At 41.1% G+C, this 22,386-nt stretch overlaps 1 protein-coding gene across 1 annotated transcript in view; it reads right to left on the reverse strand.

The window, feature by feature from the left end:
* Window positions 1-22,386, reverse strand: part of LOC132395208 (EF-hand calcium-binding domain-containing protein 5-like) — a 127,239-nt gene that overhangs the window by 29,959 nt on the left and 74,894 nt on the right. Inside the window, exons 9-14 of the mRNA XM_059971497.1 lie at window positions 22,141-22,297; window positions 14,644-14,930; window positions 11,639-11,808; window positions 8,277-8,496; window positions 5,985-6,137; window positions 3,584-3,690 (exon numbers count right to left, since the gene is read on the reverse strand). Coding sequence (XP_059827480.1) covers window positions 3,584-3,690; window positions 5,985-6,137; window positions 8,277-8,496; window positions 11,639-11,808; window positions 14,644-14,930; window positions 22,141-22,297 — 1,094 coding nt within the window. The remainder of the gene's footprint in view (window positions 1-3,583; window positions 3,691-5,984; window positions 6,138-8,276; window positions 8,497-11,638; window positions 11,809-14,643; window positions 14,931-22,140; window positions 22,298-22,386) is intronic.

Below are 22,386 nucleotides of genomic sequence, written 5' to 3' on the forward strand. Positions count from 1 at the left end.
CATGAAAGTTGTCATTCTGAAGCAGCAGTACATTGCAATCATAATAACAAAAACTATAAATGACAAAATAATGAAAACTAAATTAAATAAGTAGAGCAAAATTAGAGGAAAAAATAGTGAGATAATGTTCATAGGTTCATTGTCCATTCAGAAATATGATAGCAGAAGAGAAGAAACTGTTCCTGTGTGCTTTCAGGCTCCTGTACCTCCTCCTTGATGGTAGTCTAGGGCATGCCCTGGGTGATGGGGGTCTTTCATGGTGGATGTTGCCTTTTTGAGGCATTGCCTTTTAAAGGTGTCCTGGATGCTGGGGTGGCTGGTGCCCATGATAGAGTTGGCTAAGTTTTGTACTTTCTGCAGCTTTTTCCAATCCTGTGCAAAGGACCCTCCACACCTGAGGGTGATGCAACCAGTTTGAATGTTCTCCCCGGTACATTTGTAGACATCTGTGAGTGTCTTTGGTCACATACCAATTCTCCTCAAATTCCTAATGAAATAAAGCTTCTGCCTTGCCTTCTGTATAATTGCATCAATATGTTACACGCAGGATAGATCCTCAGAGATGTTGACACCCTTTCCACTTCTGATTTCTCAATGAGGACTGGTGTTCCTTTCCATATTGTATCTTTGAGTTCTTTCATTCTTTCATCTGACCCTGCTACTTTCCTAATCTCCTCTGGAAGGAAGGTGACTATCATGTCAACATAGGCCTGTATCTCTGCATTAACCTCTAGGTCGCTCTTTTCTTTCTTATCGGCTGCTTGAGTCAGCACATCAGCAGGAAACGTTATTTCCCACTGTGTAGATCACCTTCACATTATGTTTCTGCAGCCTTATCAACACGTGCTGTATCTTCGTTGGACAGTTATTCAGGTTTGGACACAATTGAGACCGGTGGTCTATGGTCTGTCTCCACTTTAAAAGTGTATCCACTGATGTACTGATGGAATCTTTCACATGCATATATGCTGGTGAGAAGCTCTTTCTCACTCTGTGCACAGTTGACTTCCCCACTTGATTCACTTGAAGCCCTTGATTCATAGGCCACAGGATGCCATACGTCATCATGCTGCTGCAGTAGTACTGATTCAAGGTCATGCTGGGACACATCAGCTGAGATCCTAGTACACTTTCCTGGATCATAAAACTACAGTACGGGCTCTTCAATTATGACTCTTTTCAGAACCTGGAAACACTCTTCTCGCTCATGAGACCAATTCCACTCATTTTGTTGCTCAAGGTGTGACCTAAGTAGTGCCTTCACAGGTGACAGTTGAGGGATGAACTTGGCCAGATAAATCACCATCCCCAAGAAACATCTCACCTCTTTGTTCTGCGGCATGTTTTCAATGGCTGACATCTTTCTTGTGTCAGGCTTCACTCCCTCTTCAGGATGTGACATCTGCGAAGATCAGTATCTTGACACCAAACTCATATTTCTCTTTATTTAATTTCAATTGACATTTCATGTGACATCAAGCACTTGTCTAAGTCATGTAACAGGTTCATCCTTGGTGGAGCCCCAGGTGATGAGGTTGTCCATCATGGTCTCAACACCAAGTATAGCCTCAAAGATTATGTGGATGGTTTATGGTAGACTTCTAGTGTGGACAGAATCCCTTATGGTAACCAAACAAAGCAATATCTTCCATGTGATGTGTTGAAAGTACACTGCCTCGAACTTGCCTCATCCAGCTTCATCTGCAAAGACCCAGATGACATGTCAAGCTTGCTAAGCAACTTGGCACCTGCAAACCAGGACATGATTTCCTCCTGCATTGGCAATTTAAAATTTTCTCTTTGGATGATTTTATTAAGACCTCTTGGATCTATACATATCCACGATGTTCCATTTTTGTTTTTACACAGTTAGTAGTGAGCTCAGCCAATCTGTTGCTTCTTAAATTTTCTGTGTGACATTCATTCGTTCCATGCATGCTGGTTCCTGTTTAAGTTTGTCTCTAAGTGCAAAAGGAACTTTCCTGCATGTATGGACAACAGGATTCACTGTCTTGTTTTATATGTATTTTGTGAACACCAGATAAGCATCCGAGCCCCTCAAAGACATCTTTGCACTCTTCTAAGAGTGTTGCCTGGTCATCTTTGGACTGTGAATCCATAATGAAAACTCTTTTTAGCAGGTTGATCTTGTCACATGCAATTAGACCTAATATTGGCTGTATGCTCTTTTCTACAATCAGTAGCTGTGACTTTAGGTGCTGCCCTTTGCAGTTGAAGATCACCTGGCTCCAGTGTCAAGCTTGAATGAAATTCCTGTCTTATTCACAGTCACTGGAATGACCCATCTGTTTTACCAGCACCAGCAGTCTGTACAAAATCCACAAAAACTTCCTTCATTTTCTCAGCAACCTTTGTCTTGGTAGCCCCAGCTTTGCAACACTTTGCAAAATGGCTCTTCTTCTCACAATTATTGCAGGGCTTTCTGTAAGCAGGACATGTCTTTGGGATGTGACTACCTCCACATTTTCTGCTTTTGCTGCTTTGCTTTGCTGTTGCTTTGGGAAACAGCTTGTGTGCTGCTCCTCCGTTTTCACATGAACTGCTGCACTGCCCTGTGAAGCTCCTTAGCTTGAACGCGCGTGGTCTCTGCTACCCAACACATATTCACAGCTTTTTCTAGCGTCAAACCTTTTTTACACAACGGTCCTTCTCCGAGTCCATTATCTGGAATTCCACCAGCTATTCTGTCTCTAACTAGTGAGCTTCTCAGATCTCCAAACTCACAAGTCTCACTCCAGGTGTGAAGCTCATCTAAGTATTAGTCAAAGCTAATGACTTGCTTCTGGTCATGGGGAAAAGATCTTACATCTCTCAAATGTGATATTTTTACTTGGGACAGTATACTCCTCAAATTTTGTCATCAGGGTGTCCAACATAAAAGCTGTCTCATCAATTTGAAAACTGTTATAGATGTCCAAAGCACCTTCACCAATTACATGTAGAAAAACAGATGCTTCAACTTTTCATCGGCCCCTCCTGCTCCACCAGCAGCTAAGTATATATTGAATCACTGTTTGAAGCATTTCCAGTTATCCATTTGATTACTGGCAAACTGCATAGGTGCAGAAAGACTTAGCTTATCCATGACCTGGACTCTCAGCCTCTCACCTGAAGCTGTCTTGGTGAACTAGGTGACTGCTAAACTTTGGGAGCAACATGCTCTCTCTCCTCGCTGGCCAGCTTCTCTCCTTCACTTGCTGCCAGCACCTTTCATACTCAAGTTGTCCCTTTCTCAGTCGCACTCTGTATTCATTTACTCTCCATGTTTAGACCTCACGTCATCTTCTGACATCATGTTATGTTTGTTCTTAATAAGACAAACCTGGTGTGGGTTTACACTAGAAAAAAATTATTACTGAACTGCTCAAACCTGTGCAGGGGCAACCAGTTACAGGTGCATTGCCCACTGGGAACTAAAGTTCTTTATTATGCACACATAATGACACACACCAAAAATAAAACCTTATTCTTAATTAAGAAAAAATTACACTCTTCAGCATAAGTGCATAGCAGTGATGGCAAATGACTCAAATGTGAATGGAGCTCCATAATAATGGCTGACCTGAAATAGTTGTCCTTTCTCATCAGAATCATTGAAGGTACATGCACATCTGACCATGGTTCGATAGGGTCATTCTCAGAGGTCATTGTCTTGCATAAAACATACTCCTTTGGATTGTAATTGAAATACAATAGTAATGACAATTTTGCCCTTGTTTCATTACATTCAATGACCAATACACTGCAGCTTACACTGAGCACAAAACATATATGGTCTTTTTCTGAAATCACAAGAGTCTAATTTGCTTGGCAGTAAATTTCTGTTGCAGATTCTAAAACTTGCTCTAAAGGATCTTGTCTTGGAAACCCAGCATTTATTTCCTATCTTATTTTATTGCCTTGGGAGGGTCTGAATTAGGTCAAATAACTGAAACAGACATTGTTTCCATCCAAATGAAACATTCCTTTAACATTGAGCAATGATGACAGAATGTCAGCAGAACTGGTAAGCATGGAGATGCACGATAACAACAGGAAATAAAGGAATGGTCAGATTAACGATTAAAGGGACATGCCTCCAAGAGGACCACAACTTTGTTGTGGTTTGGAGGCTTGCATGCCTCAATGACCTGGAGAGCTATGTTGGCAGGAGTCAAGGCTTTTATGCTTTAGCTCTTAGTATGTTCACCCATGCCAAACAGGTGAAAGGACAGAGATCAGACTAAGAGCAGTTCACCGGTCCTCCAGGTTTGGCAGTTCAGCTAACAAGCCTGACTGGTAAAACAAAATTGTTACGGAAGCAGCAATGAAAAATCCTTCTACGTTTGAGTCTGACAGTATTCCTGAGTCTCCACCTTGAACTTACGTAAGGGCTGACAGAAGTGAAAACCTAGAGGAAACTGCTGGCAAGATGAAGGAAGCCCTGAACACCACCAGCGAAGGAGGACCTTCACTGCTGCCCTAAATGCCAATGGCTTAACAGAACCACGGAGGGACATGGATAGGTTAGAATTTCAGAATCTTTTTGTTTACCCGGGTAAGTGAGTCCAGAACTAGAGGGAAAAGGTTTCAGGTGAGAGGGGAAAAATTTAAAGGAGGTCATAGGGTGTATGGTTTTCACACGGTAGGTTGTGAATATTGAGAACAAGCCGTTGGAGAGACACTGGAGGCAGACACAATTATAATATTATAAGTTGTTTGGACAGGTACATGGATAGCGCATAAGGAATGTGGACCTAATGCACACAATTAGGATTAGCACTGATGACCACCATTGTCAGATTGAACGAGGTGGGGTGTACAGAGATGTTTCTCTGTGGCATATTTCTATGATTCTCTGATGTGTCCAGCACTTAGGACAGAGATGTGGATAGTGAATCTTTGGAATCCTTTGCCTCAGCCACTGAATATTTTAAAGACAGAGTTCAAAATATTTTTAAATACAAAGTGTACTAAGGGATATGGGCTTTATGCAGTTAAGGAAAAGGCACAGGGGGCCAAATGGCCTACTCCTGCTTCTATTTTTTTTATTGTTACTAATAAAAGAGAGATGTGGGGATTTGTGAGCATAATGGATTGAAAGTGGCAGGGGAAGTTGTGAAAATTATTAAAAAGGTAAGATTCCAAGGAGGAATCACAAGTTGAAATTTAGGTTAAGTATTCACTAAAGCAACATACCGTCTTAAGTATTTAATATTTCAAAAAGTTCTAATTTATTAACTAGAATTTCAACAAAAATTAAATAGCTAGTTCCTAATTCAGGTATAAATGTTGGTTTAAGTAGGTTAACAGAGCAAAGCAACTGAAAATAATCACAATGGCATTAAAAAAGTTTTCAAAATCAAAATCAGGCTTATCATTGCTGACGTATGTCATGAAATTTGGTGTTTTGTGGCAGCAGTACAGTGCAAGACATAAAAAATCATTTTATGTTGCAAAAAATGTGGTAGGGAAACTCTAGGCAGTTTCTAGTGTAGTTTACATGGCTGGCACAACATTGAGGACTGAAGTTGTCTATAATGTGCCATAGCTTTCGACGTTTTATGTTCTGAAAAACAATCAGTATGAAAGAGGAATAGCAAGGTAGGGTTCATGGACTGTTCAGAAATCTCTTTGCAGAGGGGAAGAAGCTATTCATAAAATATTGAGAATGTGTCTTCAAGCTCCTGTATCCCCTTCCTGATGGTAGTAATGCAAAATGGGTATATTCCAGATTCTGAGGGTCTCTAATGATGGACACCACCATTTGAAGATGTCCTCAAGGGTGGGGAGGTTTGTGCCCGTGATGGAACTGACTGAGTCTGTCCCTCTAAGGTGAAGTTGTTTATAGTGGATGCCATAAGGCAACCATAATGAGTTTCAACTGATCATGTAAATTAAACTAAAGAATAATACTAACAAAAAGAACAGAGATGTTCTGTTAAGGCACCCATAAGAACTATGTAAGTAAAGAGATGAAATACCTTCACAGTTGTAGGTTCAGTTAGATATGTGATACCAGTCTCGATGCTTGGTGTGATGTTAAAAAGCCACATCATACCAGAGTTCACAGCTTTGAGGACACTATCCCGAACTTGAACATGATGATAGGCAACACTAAATGCCTTTGCAACACCCTAAGAATCAAATTATATCCCATGAATGTTAATATCCCTCACAAATGTTCCATTTGCAAACAGAAAAAAATGAGTGAATGTGCAGTTGCGGCAAAAAGGCAAGTGGGCATTTGATTTCAGATTAAAGCTGTAGTGATTTATTCAGCATTAGCTTCTTCACTGAGTGATCATGACGAAAGTCAAAGTAAAGTCAATCCTGAGACTGCTGTGATGATTGGAGCTACATGCTATCAAAATACTCTACCTCAGCAGCTGATCTTTAATGATCCACATCTCAGCCTTTAACTTGGAGAGTCACCAACAAGCAGGCAGAGTTACAAGGTTGGGACTGGTCAATTAAAACTGAAGTGCACTCAAATTTCATCTCTGAGGGTAGTGAATCTCTGGTGTTCTCTGTTCAAGGTTGGAAAGGTTGAAGAGGTGGACCCTGATAGATAGAAGAGGCGAGAATAGGAACTATTTAGGGGGAAGTGAATAGATGTTGGAACCAGATTGGGTGGGAGGGACTATGTGATCTTAGGGATGTAGAAGAGTCCACGTGGGGAGCACAGAATGCAGTATTTATTTAGATATTTATTTATTCAGTGATACAGTGTGGAATAGGCCTTTGAAGCCCTTTGAGTTGCGCCATCCCAGCAATACACCGACAAACCCGATTAACCCTAGCCAGGATCATGGGATCAGTTAACCTACCCAGTACATCTTTGGACTGTGGGGGAAACCGGAGGAAACTCACGGATTCCACGGGGAGAACATACAAAGACAGAACAGCACCGGAATTGAGCTCTGAAATTCGGATTGCCCCAAGCTCTAATAGCATCACGCTAACCACCATGCTACCATGGTAGATGAGGTCAGAGGAGCTGAACATGAACCTTCGCCTCACCTATTTGGGTTCCTGCACAGTGGTGAGGGAGGAGGTCTAAGGACAAAGGTTACATCTACTGAGAGGGTAGGGGAGAGTAGCCAGGGTCATGAAGGTATGGGTGTAGAGGGATGAGCAAACGGGTTACAGAGGGAGTGCTCAGTTCAACACTAACAACCTGACCATGGAGCGAGATGCGGTAACAGATATCCGACACAAAGATGAGGCAAGAAGATGCTTAACATTGGGGAATTATGCTTCGTATGTAGAGTAAGATGAAGCTTCACAACTCATGAAAATACTCCAGTTATATCGATATACTTGGATATACACTGAGTGACCACTTTCATAAATGCAAATATCTAACCAGCCAATTAGATATAAAATAAACACTCTGAAATGTATATAATTTATATGAAATAAGCTCAAACCATTTATTCACAAGCTAAATAGTAAAATTGAAGATGAAGGGAGTGAATGTGTTGACCCCGCACTGAACACAGAGATCCAAGGTTTCTGTTCATTCTGATTGTACCGATAAAAACCAGTGGCCACTTTATTAGGTACATCTGCTCGTTAATGCAGATACCTAACCCGTCAATCATGTGGCAACAACTCAATGCATAAAAGCATGCAGACATGGTCAAGAGGTTCAGTTGTTCAGACCAAACATCAGAATGGGGAAGAAATGTGGATCTAAATAACGTTGACAGTGGAATGATTGTTGGTACCAGACTGAGTGGTTTGAATATCTCAGAAACTGTTATCTCTTGGAATTTTCACATACCGCCATCTCAAGAGTTTACAGAGAATGGTGTGAGAAGTGTAAAAAAAAAACAGTGATTGGCAGTTCTGTAGGTGAAAATGCCTTTTTATTCAGAGAGGTCAGAGGAGAATGACCAAACTGGTTCAAGCTGACAGGAAGGCAACAGTAACTTTACATGTTACAACAGTGGTGTGCACAAGAGTATCTCTGAACGCACATCTTGAACCTCAAAGTGGATAGGTTGCAGGTGCTGAAGAACATGAACATATTCAGTGGTCACTTTATTAGATACAGGAGGTACATAAATTTTACTGTCAGCCTTCTAAACATAACCGAATAAAGATACTATATTTAGTAGATCAATAGGTCTACTAAATCAAATAGATAAATAGATTAATAGATTTCTGGTTCAAAATAGATCTATTTTTTTAAATTCTATTCTGCTCTGTGAGATTAATGAGGAGGGGACTGATGTCAGCAACTCCCTCGCGCATGCACAGACACTCACCTGATGAAAACTGATCTCATGAGAAGCAAAAACCTTCCCACACTCATCCCTCAATGTGTCAGTACCCAGGACTCCGAACACTCTATTGTGCTGATCTTTCACTGGGACCACCAGGAATGATCCTTCGGGTGTCTCCCGATGACAGTTCCAAAAATGAACCTTGCCATGGTCCTGAACTCTGTAGATGTAGAGTGGTTTCCCTTCATTAATTGCAGCAAAGCTAAGTCAAATAAAAAAGAAAGAGAACAGTGAGAAGAGATGAGTAACTGAACTGCAATCTTTCACCAAGTTTTCATCAGTGCTGAGGAATGCAGCATTCTGAAATCTAAAGTAATCGTGAAGTACTTAGCAAGACAGATGTAGGATTTACTGAATTCCAGGTTGGGATCTATCTTGCCTCAGCCTTTTGTTTTTAAGGCAACTTCACAAAAAAGTTACACCTCTTGCATTCTAAAATAAAGCACCTTGCTTGAGAAATTTACAGCAATTCAGGCAGCATCTGTGAAGAGGGAAAGCAAGTTAATTTTCATGTCAATGACCTCTCATCATTACTGGTACGCCCTATATTATTCCAGCCTGTAGGAGATTGTCAGTGGGAGGTTAAATTCATTGAGAAACAGATGCATGTGGTGATTATCTGGGCCTTCAAGCCTGATCTGCCATTCATCAAGATCATGGCTAATCTTCATTAGCGCTATTTTCTTGCACCAGCCCCTAATCTACTGATCTATTGGTATCCAGAAATCCATCAATCTGACTTGACTAAACTGAATGTCTTAACTTCCATAGGCCTCCATGATAGAGATTTCCAAATGTTCATTATCATTTGAGTCAAAAACTTTCATTATTTCAGCCTTAAATGATCTACACTTTATTCAACATTCTGTGTACCCTGGCCTTTGCCTACTCAGTCAGGGGAAATATTCTCCCTGGACCCAGACTTTCAAGATTTTTAACAATGCTGGAGCTCAAAACAAACCACTGGAGAAACTCAACAAATCAGGCAGCATCTGCAGAGGGAGGTGGACAGTCCAGATGAAGGATCTCAACTCAGAACAATGACTAATATGGAAATGTATCTGTAGCCCTTAAGTCTTTATAATTTATAATTTTTATAAAATGTAAAGTGACAAAATGGAACCTCTGTGATCCCAGAGTGCTTTGCTGATTTGTTGTTGTGGTTGGATGGGAAACTTGCAAAGGAATGTGATTCATCGCAGGGAGTGTTTTGACATTACAGGATTGAAAGCCAAGTAAAACAGTACACAGCTGTTGGGTGAAAAGCCTCAGAGACAAATCGGCTCATTAAAGACAAATGTGGCTCATTCAAGATGGATGTGAAATAAGACTGAAATAAAATTAAGGGATGGAATGACCTCAAAGACATGAAGTTGATGAATTACTGGGCTCTGTAAATGTATAAAAATTATCTGTTTTGAGTCATATGATTGAAGCTATTTATCAACGACTTAACATATGGAGGTAATCTTCCCTTGCAAGTAATAAATGAGCACTTAATTTGATCCAATCTGAGTTTGTTTTAGTCTGTTACTGTCTATTAAGAAAACCAAGCTAAATGGCACAGGACACTGTCCATATATTTTTACAGATGTTGCCTGACCCATTCAGTTCTTCCTTCACTTTCTTTGTTGCTCCAGATTCCAGCATTTACAGTCTCGTATGTCTCCCTTTTCAATTTCATTAGTTTTCTGAAGAACACAGGCATAATCTATTCAATCTTTCATCACCCAGCAAACCCTGCATCCCTGGAACTAATCTTTAATACACTTTCTCTGTGGCGTTTTAGTTTTAAACTGCCAACTTATGATCATAATATATTGGAATACATCTTCACATGTATCCCTTCAGTTCTTAGTTACTTTTGTTCTGAGGGATGTTGGATTTAACTAAAGTTTCAGAAGCCAAATTTAAAGCCACTCAGTTCCCAGGTGCAGAGTGGGTTCATGAACTGCTCAGATGATTTTGCAATCTAACTCAAGGAACATTTCATCCCAGAATTATTATAGCTGAAAAGAGACTGTTCAACTCACAAAATCCATGTCAGCTTTCTTCAGAGCAACCTATTCAGCGCTATTCTTTGTAGACCTGGCACCCAAATGTTACAAGGAATTGCTGTTCAATTAGCCAGGTCCTCCAGGCACCTGAACAATGGTTTTCTCTGAAGATTTGTCATTTACTATATAGCTGAATGCTGTAGACATTTTCAGTCGATCAAGTTCGACCATTAGCAATGTGATGGATTATCTGATGGACTATGTCTGGTGACATTGGCTGAGGGAAGAATGTTGGCAGCACATGTGGTTTCCCTTTGCATTTGTGCAATGGTGCTGTGCATTTTGATGTATCACTGAGTCAGCCAGACAGGCTGCCAACACTTTGCTTTATCAGTCACTTGAAGGACAGCTCCTTGGGCAATGCAGTATTCTCTTCATACTGCACTAGTCTGTATAGATCATGTGCTGAAGTCTGCCGGGAGGAAGACCTGAATCCACACCTAGTAGATTTACAAAAGCAGTTGGTTCTGCCAAAGCAGAGCATACTGAGCTTAAACATCTTTATGTTAAAGAAGCTTTATGATTTACACTAATTTGCAGCACCCACAGGATGATTACATTAAAGAGATAGAATTAAACTTTGTTTTACACTTGCTTATTATCCAGTTCTTCTGAATGCAATGGAACCAACTATTGTTTATGGGTCTATTGCAAGTGGCTAATCAATACCGTGAGCATGAGATGCTGGAAATCTTAAGCAGCACCCGCAGCTCCATCATGAACGCTAGCTTCCGTAGTATCCAAGACATCTTCAAGGAGTGGTGCCTCAGAAAGGCGGCTTCTACAATTAAGGACCACAAGCAGCATATGTAGAAGGGAATAAGCATTCAACATTTCGGGACGAGACCCTTCAGCAGGACTGATTAAGGGTCTCGTTCCAAAGGTTTATTAACTTATTATTTATTAACAATTATTAACTTGCTGAGTTTCGCCAGTATTTTGTGTGTGTGTTCATCAATAGCACGCATAACAAAATTCACCATCTCATTCTCTCCATGATTAGACATTCCTGGTATTTTTTTTTTGGCTTTGACTTATTTTGGGTTTGTGCTTGTCAGCGAGCTATGTGCACCAAGAGATATTACAGATGATGTTAACCCAATGGATATGCAGCTTTTGCTAAGGAGATTTGCCCTACAATGATGCATTTGAACTCCATCTTTATCTTTCAATATAGCATCTTCTGTGGCCAACAAAGTTTGAGAGAAATTGAATGAAATCTAAAATTAGTTTGATTACATACATCCAAAAGTTTTTTTTTCCACACTGCTGCTTCTGAGCACATACCTTACTCCCATGTCTCTGTAGAGTGCTTGGTTCAAGACATATGGTGCATCTTCCAAAGTGCAAGCCACATAGTGCAAGAAATATTCACCCCTCTCTGGCCTGTGAAAATTACGCCTCAACAGGGCAATGGAAGAACTTATTTTCTTGTTGCCGCCGTGTGCTTCTGAATCCTATCACAGACAAAAGCTGTCAATAAACTGTTAGGGAACAAAACCAACCTATGGGAAAGATATCAATAAGCTTGGAAGAGTGCAGAGAAAATTTACGTGGATGTTGTTGGGTTTGAGTTACAGGGGTAGTTTGAATAGGTTGTGCTTTTATTACCTGGAGTACAGGTGAATGAAGGGAGATTTTATAGAGCTATACAAAATTATCAGGGGTATACTGTAAAAAGAGCAAATGCTTCCTGGCATTTTCCTCTCAGGTTGTGTGATACTGACAAGAGAGATTGTAGTATTAGAGTGGAAGGTGAAATATTTAAGAGGAATCTCAGTGGGAACAACTTCTGCAGATGTATTGTGGAGAACATTCTGACAGGCCACATTGCCGTCTGGTACGGGTGGGGTGGGGGGGAGGGCTACTGCACAGGATCGAAAGAAGCTACAGAAAGTTGTAAACTTAGTCAGCTCCATCATGAATGCTAGCTTCCATAATATCCAAGACATCTTGAAGGAGTGGTGCCTCAGAAAGGCGGCTTCTACAATTAAGGACCACAACAGCCAGAACATGCCCTCTTCTCATTGCTATCATCAGAAAGGGGGTACAGATGCCTGAAGGCACACACTCAGTGATTCAAGAACAGCTTCTTCCCCTTGACCATCCAATTTCTGAATGGACATTGAACCCATGAACACCACCTCACTTGTTTTTATTATTTCTGTTTTTGCTCTATTTTAAATTTAAGTATATAAGTACCTATATATACTTAATGTAATTGGGTTCTTTTCTATATTTATCATGTATTGCATTGTACTGCTGCTGCCAAGTTGACAAATTTCACGACATATGCTGGTGATATTGAACAAGATTCTGTTTCTGATTCCGGTTCACTCAGAGGGTGTTGAGAGTGTGGAAGAAGCTGCCAGCGGAAGTGGTAGATGCAGGATCAATGGTTACATTTAACAGAAGTTTGGATAGGTATGGATAAGAGGGGTATGAAAGGCTATGGTCTGGGTGCAGGTAGGTGGAACTAGCCAGAAAACCAGGCCAGCATGGACTAAATGAGCTGAAGGGCCTGTTTCTGTGCTGTAATGCTCAATGAGTCTATTGGGCATAGAGATTGAAGGCATTCTTCACGGAGAGACCAGTAACAGATAATTTAAAGGATTTGATAGGGAAACTATTTTATCAGCAGCAAGTCAGTATTCTGAGGAATGATTGAGGTTACTAAATAAACGAACCAGGTAGGAAATCAAGTGAATTTTTTAATGCAAAAAAAATGTTACTATTTGAGATGAGGTGTGTACAAGAATGGTGGGAAGAAATTTCACATGCACATTAAAAGTTGAGCCGTACTGGAATAACCTTCAGGGCTCTGGGAAAAGATTAAGTGAGAGGGAGTATTTGGAAAACTCTTTCACTGAGTTGACACCAGCACAATGGATTCGACAGTCTTTACATGTTGCTTGATTCTGATAATAATGTGAGTCACTGTAATAACATATTGCAGAATATTTGATATTTAGGAAGCCCAGTTACTGTGTGACGGCACAGTAGCATAGTGCTTAGCACAATGCTTTACGGTTCCAGCGACCTAGGTTCAATTCCTGCTGCTGCCTGTAAGAAGTTTGTACATTCTCTCCATGGCAACGTGACCACGTTGGTTTCCTCCAGATGCTCCTGTTTCCTCTTACTGTCCAAAGTTGAACAGGTTGATATTTTCTGGCTATCTGGAAAGGATGATTCTCAGCGTTGTGTTCACTGTACATTATTTTGACAATAAAATAACCTTTGATTGATCATTGTAAATTGTCCTGTGATTAGGCTAGGATTAAATTGGGGGCTACTGAGCAGAGTGGCTCAAAGTCCCAGAGGGGCTTTTTCAGCACTGTATGACACAAATAAATACCCATAAGGAAGCTCAAATCACAGCTTATGCAGGTCAAAGATAATCTGCAACTCAGGTCGACTGGTGCTTACCAGATTCCCTGTGAATGCAGAGCAGTGTATATCCCAGATGGGACACATGGTGGAAACCCTCATCAAGGAGCACAGGAGGTTACCCAGAGAAATCAGCAGTAGCTGAACATTGCATTCACAATGGCCACAGGATTGACTTTGACAGCACAAAACTACTGTGTAATAAGGATGTGGCTGTGGGGGGGAACCCAAGTGCTGGGCACAGGCATGGGGGCAGGATCGAGAGGCGTTAGCACAGTCGTGAGTGTGGAATAGGTATCCAGGTGAGTCTTGACATGGAGATAAGGTTCACGTAGAGAATCTAGGAAAACAATACAGAACTTAAGACTAACAGTCCTAAAGAACCATGAAACAAGGTTACTCATACAAGAGTCGACCAACGAACTGGCAACTCCTTGTTGTGATTCCAGGGTTTTTATCCTGCATTTACTGATGGAAGGCAGGTGTGTGTAATTAGTGGAACTGGCAGTGGTTGGAAATTAGACGAGGGGATTGAAGCCCAATTACTGAGGTAATAGCAAGGTGGGAAATTGCCAGATGGGACCATGACATACTGTACCTCACCAATGGCTTTTGGGGCCACCTGTTAAAGGAATCTATTGAAATAAAACTAGAGATAAAGAACTTTAATAATGATGAAGGTCTCACTCTAAGTAAGAACTGGAATTTGATTGTAAACAAGGTGGGAGAGTGGAAACCTGATTGGATGAGGATTAACCAGTCAGGAGTTATCTTTGTCATTGAAACTTCGTTTATAATCAAGGCCCAGTACCTGGCCGGAAGACCAAGAAGAGTTTATTCAAAATAATTATAAATATAAACAATATGAATGCATCCATGATAATAAAGCTATAATTCCATCCTACCTTAAAAAGGACTTGGAAAACAGTTTTAAAAACAGCTGCCATACTGGAGTCAGAGGTCACTGCTGATCGTTTGATGTCAGAGAACCACTTTCTCCTGGCTCTATGCCGTGCTCGTTCCACACAATTTTGTTCACTTCTGGCTGTGAGAAATGTAACCAGCCCATCAAAGTCGACTTCCTTGCCAGACATTTCATCCACAATCGTTTCAATGTATACAATGAACTCTGACTTTGTCAGAGTGGGATTGTCTGAATTGTACTTGTGGTGGAGTTTCAGTCTGCGATGTGCTGTTGGAGAAACACAAACCAAACAAAACACACAAAACACATATCTCCAATTATCTACAATGAAAATAAAATCAAATGTGAGAAGGAAAGTAATTTTTAATTATTTTCTGTGTGCTGTGCACGTAAATGAGCTAACAGACTCTAATTCCAGAAATTTAAATATGGAGATAAATGAAGAAACTATAAGTTGGACATAAAAGTCTGCCCTCCCCTCACTCAAAAATACAAGAGATTCATGATGGAAATCCAGAGTAACACACATAAAATGCTGGAGGAACGCAGCAGGTCAGGCAACATCTATGGAGATGTTTTAGCCCAAGACCCTTCATCAGGACACTCAATCCCAATGAAGGATCTCAGCCTGAAATTCAACTTCTTATTTCTCTCCATAGGTGCTGCCTGACCTGCTGAGTTCCTCCAGCATTTTAGGGCTGTCAGCCAAAGATCTGTTATGTGACAGGCTGTCTCTGGGAACAGTCTGAACATTAGGATGGTTTAGCTCAGATAAAATGCTTATGTTTGCAGATGGTATCTCCTAAAATCATGCAGCCATGGTGGTGTAAAATCATACAGTATGTTGGGCTACCTATTTTTACAGCAATCCCATCCCAAACCAATTTATTCTCACAACACTCCCTTCAACTTCCCCCAAATTCTACTACTCACCAACACACAAAGGGAAAGTTACAGTGACCAATTCATCTACCAACCTACACACATTTGGATTTTGGAGGAAATCCATACGCTCACAGGATAATTAAAATGTCTGGCAACCAGGCACTCCAAGGTGGACAGAGCACAGGTGCTAGGCAACGCAGTCATCTGGTCACTGATCACCCAGGAATTGCCTTGTTCTTATTGCTCCCATCAGAAAGGAGGTACAGAAGCCTGAAGGCGCACACTCAATGATTCAGGAACAGCTTCTTCCCCTCTCCCATCTGATTTCTGAATGGACAATGAAACTAAGAGCACTACCTCACTCATTATTTTTATTTTTATTTTTGCTCTACTTATTTAACTATATACTTCCTGTAATTCACAAGTTTTCTCCTCTATTTTTATATATTGCAGTGTACTGCTGCTGCAAAGACAACAATTTTCATTTCATATTCTGGTGATATAAAACCTGATTTTGATTCTGATTCACTGATATAGAAGAGACCACAATGGAAGCACTGGACACAATCGACAAGGCTGCGTTAGAGAGCTGTGAATGTCTTCCTCACCTGTAAGTGCTGTTTAGGGCTCTGGATGGTGGCACAGGAGGAGGTGTAGGGACGGAAAGGGAGGAGGGATAGATGGGAAGGGTTGCCATGGAGTGAAAGTTCCCTGCAGAAAGCAGAACGGGGTAGGGAGGGGAGTATCTAGCTGGTGGTGGGTATAACTGAAGCTTCAGTACAGGGGAAGTTGACCTGGGAGAGGATACTGACATTGGCTCTCTTATCCTTGCAGTGGATAATCCTTTATAAACTCAAAGACTTCTGAATTCATTATTTCATATATTCCCAGTGCAGACTTGAAAATAGTCAAAGCAAATCCATATTGTTTCAATCATTTTAATAGCAAATCCTTTACTGAGCACAGCAGCAACGCAACCAGTTGCAGACATCATACCTCTCACAGAGACTTGTGCATTTAATTGTAGATGACTAGTCCATTTGCCGATAATAATCATGATTCCTGTTAACCTCACTTAATATTATAGAAAAATCTGTACTGTTGCCATTTTCTTGTACAAAGCAATTCTATCTGTTGGGATTTCAGGAATAAGGTCATTATCAATTGTTAAACTTCCTTAGAGCTGGCCAAACAGTATCTGGGAATTTCAGGCTTTGCATAATACAAAAGAGACTGGATCAAAATTATTTCGAAGTCTGTGACAAAACAACTACAGGAATGTACAGTCAAAATTCCCATTCGCCATCATCTCTGAAACTAAGTAAGACAGCCTGCTGGATTCTGAATATTTAGTCAGCCTTGATTTCCACAATTTCTTACAATGATTCCGAATTTCTGGAAACCACCAGGATCTGACACAAATCTAAGGCCATCTGCTTCCCTCCTAGCAGACAGATGACATCTGGCAGTCTGCTCTGGAGCAAGCAGATATTGAAGGCAGCGAAAGAGCACAGACATAAACTGCAATACCCAGAAACGTTTTAAACTTCAAACAGTTTAATGTTTATCATTTTTATTGTAGTGAACAGGATTCCCAGGATGTTCAAAGGAAGTATTTTGGTCTTTTCATGATGGTTGTGAGGCACTGCTTCTCAAACACAAATAAACATGTTATCCCATTTCCTTGGACACAGGACACTAACTGTTAGTCAATTGTGGTCAAGGACTCTGGCAGTGCTGCTCTGAGAATTCCCAGGAGGAGGTGCACAAGAGTTGCTCAGAGCAGGAGCGTATTTTCAATTTGCTGCCCTTGAAAACAGCCACAGAAGATGCATTTCTCTGTGATAGGTTATCTTCCTAGAGAAGCAGAATGCCTATGGATCTCACTGTAGATGTATCTCATGTAATTGTATTGAGGACCTAGTGGCCACTTTATTAGATACACCCGTACACTTGCTCATTAATGAAGATATCTAATCAGTCAAACATGTGGCAGCAACTCAATGCACAAAAGCATACAGACATGGTCAAAAGGTTCATTTGCTGTTCAGACCAAATATTAGAAATGCTATCTAAGTGTCTTTGACCATCGACTGATTGCTGATGCCACATGGGGTGGTTTGAGTATCTCAAAAAACAGCTGATCTCCTGGAGTTTTCGTGTGCGCAGTCTCTAGAGTTTACAGAGAATGGTGTGAAAAACAAAAAAAAAATCCAGTGAGTGACAGTTCTGTGTGCGAAAATGCCTTCTTAATGAGAGATATCAGAGGAGAATGACCAAATTGCTTCAAACTTACAGGAAGGTGACTTTAACTCAAATAACCATTGTTATAAGAGTGGTGTGTAGTAGAGTGCCTCTGAATGCAAAGCACATTGAACTTTGAAGTGGATGGGCTACAGCACCAGAAAGCTACACAGGGTTCCACTGGTCACAGAGTGCATATTAGTATGCAACTAGGAAATGGATGCCTGTTCTATCATCTTCAGTGGTGTTTGCACTTCTGCAATACATCAGTAAAGACTATGCTGGTCCACCTCTAGATGGCACACTTGAGCAGATCGGCACTCTGTCCCATACCCAACCCTGCCTCTCATCACACCACATTGGCACAATACTGTTCAGAGAGGCAGAGTAGTAGCGCAGTGATAAGCATTACGCTTTACTGTGCCAGCAATTGGAAGATCGGTATTCAACTCCCATCGCTGTCTCTGAGGAGATTGTACATTCTCTCTGTGATTGTGTGTGTTTCTTCCTGGTGTCCTGGTTTCCTCCCACATTCCAAAGATACATGGGTTAGGGTTATTAAGTTGTGGGTTTGTTATGTTTGCACTGGAAGCATGGTGACACTTGTACCCTGCTCCCAGCACATCCTCGGGCTGTGTTGGTCGTTGACATGAATGATGCATTTCACTGTATACTTTGATATACATGTGACAAATAAAGCTAGTCTTTATTCTTTGACCGCAGGCACTCACGCCTAACCATTGACCCTTACCCCTGAATACTGATTGCAACCTCAACCTCAAACACTTGAACGTGATGTCCCATACACAACAGAAGACCCAAATTCCACTGTCCCAATCTCACTTTACCCTGACTGCTGGAAGTAAACCCTCACCCCCCCATCCTCTGTAAACTCGCTCTACCAACCAGCCCCATTCTCTGTCCGTGGATATAACAGATGTCCTTTGCAAGCTCTGTGCTGTGGTGACACCTGAAGAGAAGATCTTATCTCACATGGTCCTGATTTAGTATATGAGGCCTCAGGCCTATTGCACTCTGAATGCCTTAGTGGTGGGTCAACATGCATTGTCCTTGATGGCCCGCCATATGGCAGCTGATTAGCACATTATTCCATAGATCAACCAAATTCCAGGCAGTAGTTTATATCTTCTGATTTAGACAGACATATGCATCCAAAGAATGGTCCACTGCATTGGCAAAAGATTTGTCATGCTGTATAAACTACATGAATTAGCTCCATCTTGTCTTAAAACACTCAAAGCTTTCAGGGAAAGAGAGAGACAGACAGAGAAAAGGAGAGGGACAGAAAGAGAGACAGACAGACACCCACTTGAAAAGAAAAAGAGGACAGAAAATCCTGTCATGCTTAAAAACATGACTGAAATCAACAGCTGTCTCCAATAAATCTCCTGTTGCAGCCATATCCTCTGAATCTATTATTTCAAATCTTAAGACCTTTAACCTGAAATATGACCTTTCAATTTCAGATAATTGCAAACATCACAATCTGACTGGAATGCAGTAAAGAAAGACACGGGGGCAGGAAAAGTCATGGGAAAACCAGGATGTTATACAAATAGTACAATTTGGGCAGCTTACCAATCACAAGTATATTTTTTGACAAGTTTTATTCTTAAGTAGAGCTGCAATCAATTCTAATTTTGGTCAGGTAACTTGTTCATGTGCTGGTGTCCACATTCTAAAGTCACAACTCTCTGCCAGTGTTGATTCCAATACAATTCAAGTAAACACACCTCAGTAACTATGAAACTGCATCAGTGTTTGTTTATGTTTGTTTTTTCGTAGATGAGATTGTATTTTTTATTTGTCCTATACATGCCTGTAAGAAAATGAATTTCAAAGTTGTATATAGTAACATATACATACTTGTGTTGGCGCTTGGCCTAGTGAGCAAAGCATCAGACTAGTAACTCCAGGCGCAGATCCATGGTCTCTCGAGACCGAGGGATGCCACCACCACCACCACATACTTTGAACTATTGAGCAGATTCACTACGTTCAATTTATGAGGTTTGAGAGGTTTCATTCACTGTAAACTTGGAACCGTTGCAAATTCGACTCCTGACCTCAATGCTCAATTCATCAAATCATACTTATCTTGAATAACTTACTTCCTGAAAAAGGATCTAGTGCTTTCCTATGACGAGTAAACTCCTCTCGGTTTTCAAGCTGGATACAGTTATCGATTATAACCGATGTTCGATGACAAACTCTCCCATCTTCTTCAGGGATGATGCCTGGGCCTGTCTAGTCCAGTGATATTTATACCGCTATACTCAATCCTTCCTGATTGGTTAGTCTTCGTCCAATCAGATTTCCACTGTCCCACCTGAAAAGAGTTTATTTTGCTGGCATTTAGGACAGTATTGAAGGTCTCCATCTCTGCCTGTGTTCAAGGCTTGCTTCATTATGTCAGTAGCTTCCTCTCAGTTTTCCCTACTGTCAGTCATGCAAGTTCCAGGTGGAGACTCAGGAATACCGTCACACTCAGCTGCAGAAGGATTATTCATTGCTGTTTCTTTAACATTTTTGTTTGACCGTTTAGGGTTGTTAACCCTGAGCCAAACACCCGAACCTGAAGGACCACTCTTAGTCTGCCCTCTATCCTTTGACCTGTTTGGCATGGGTGACCCTACCAACAGCCAAAGCCCTGACTCCAGCCATCATAGGCCTCCGGGTCATTGAAGCACGCAAGCTTTCAAACCACGACAAGGTTGTGGTCTTCTGGGAAGTGTCTCGAATAAAGCTGGGAGTTTTACCCCGAGTAGGGTAAATTGGGAGGAAGATAATTCCAAAGGATAAAAAATAGACACCAATTCCATTTTGGAATAGAACTTAAATGTGACTGAATTCAGTGCCTGTGTGGGACTGCAGATGAATATTATGATTTATGCTCTTAATCACTTTGATGGAAGAGATAAGAGGCCATCAGTGTAGGCTTACACATGAAGAATAGACAGAGCTGGAAACACTTTGGGAATATAATGCTGGAAAAGAAGAGAAATGTGGTCAGAATCATGTTCTGATATCACAATGAACAGATAGAAGGCGTAAAGTGATACAGCATGATTTCACACTGAAATTCCTCGAGTTGAATGATCATAAAGTCATAGAACCACAGAGAAATAGGGCATGGTTACAGGCCTTTCAACCCATCCAGTCTGTGCTATCAGCTACCTGCTTGCACTAATCCTACATGAATCCCGCTTTTTATTCTCTCGCGTTCTCACCAACTCCTGCAGATCCTATCCCTCACCCAGACAGTAGGGTTAATCCACAGCAGTTGTTTGGACTGCCAACACACAGGTTTTTGGGATGGATGGACACTCAGAGAATCCCACACAGTTATTCCAAACAGACAGTGCATGAGGTCAGGATTGATGTGGGACTCTGGACCTGTGAGGCAGTGGCACTGAGGTCGGCCAACAGGAAGCAGACCAGATGTTTCCTACTGTAAGGGATCAAGACTGGAGGAAGGCCACCTCAGTTGGGCATTAGATACCCTCACCCAACCAGCTCCAGAGGATAGTGCAACCTAAGTACGCTGAGGAAATTAAATGGAAAATAAATTAATTGCCTGGCTTCCAGGACTTAATCTAAAGCAGCATAATTTTTGATTTCTTTCACTGTCATCCCATTTTATAGGACAGCTGTGGAAGATGCTGGCTAGCGGTTTACATGACAAGACAGATACACTGAGTCGTAAATCATATGGCATAGAAATAGACCCTTTGGCCCATCTGGTCCATGCAATCCCAGATTTCCAGTTAAACCAGTCCCATCTGTCAGTGTTTGGTCCATATCCCTCTAAATCTTTCCTACCCATATACCTGTCCAAGTAACTTTTAAATACTGTTAATGTACCTGCCTCAACCAGTTTTTCTGGCAGCTCATTCCATATACTGATCCAGTCCTGGTGAAAAAAATTGCCCTCTGCTTCCTATGAAATCTCTCCATTCTCACCTTAAACCTATGCCCACTAGTACTTGGCTGTCCAACTATGAGAGAAAGGCTGTGCACACTTACCCTATCTGTGCCCCTCATAATGTTCTATCCTCAATTCTCCTATACTCCAATGAAAACAATCCCAAGCTGCTCAACATCTCTCAGTAACTCAGATCCTCGTGCTCTGGCAATGTCTTTGGAATTTGCCTCCATACTCTTTCCAACTTAATGCCATCTTTCCTTTAGCAGGGTGATCAAAATTAAATACGATATTCCAAATATGGCCTCACAATGTTTTGTCCAACTGCGACACAAATTAGTTATTTCTTTGTTTTATGTCTTATAATACAATAAAATAATGTGACAAAGCAGCTTTTCCTACCGTTGTTTAAGGATTTCTTCTCTGTTCCATCTTTGTATTTGCTTATGACTTCAGCTAGCTCTCTCAGGTTGATGTACCCTGAGACATCAATATCCCATTTCTCAAACAGCGCGCTCAGGATTGTCTCATGTGCCTTTTGTTGTATTTCATGATTTGCCTGGAAACAGAACCAGTCATTAAAGACACGGTTTAAGAAAGAGAAATCCTTCTGCCAACATGTTGTTTCCGCTGACCCTCTAGTTCCGT

Source organism: Hypanus sabinus, chromosome 6 (assembly GCF_030144855.1).
Source record: "Hypanus sabinus isolate sHypSab1 chromosome 6, sHypSab1.hap1, whole genome shotgun sequence".
In the NCBI taxonomy this organism is placed as follows: Eukaryota; Metazoa; Chordata; class Chondrichthyes; order Myliobatiformes; family Dasyatidae; genus Hypanus; species Hypanus sabinus.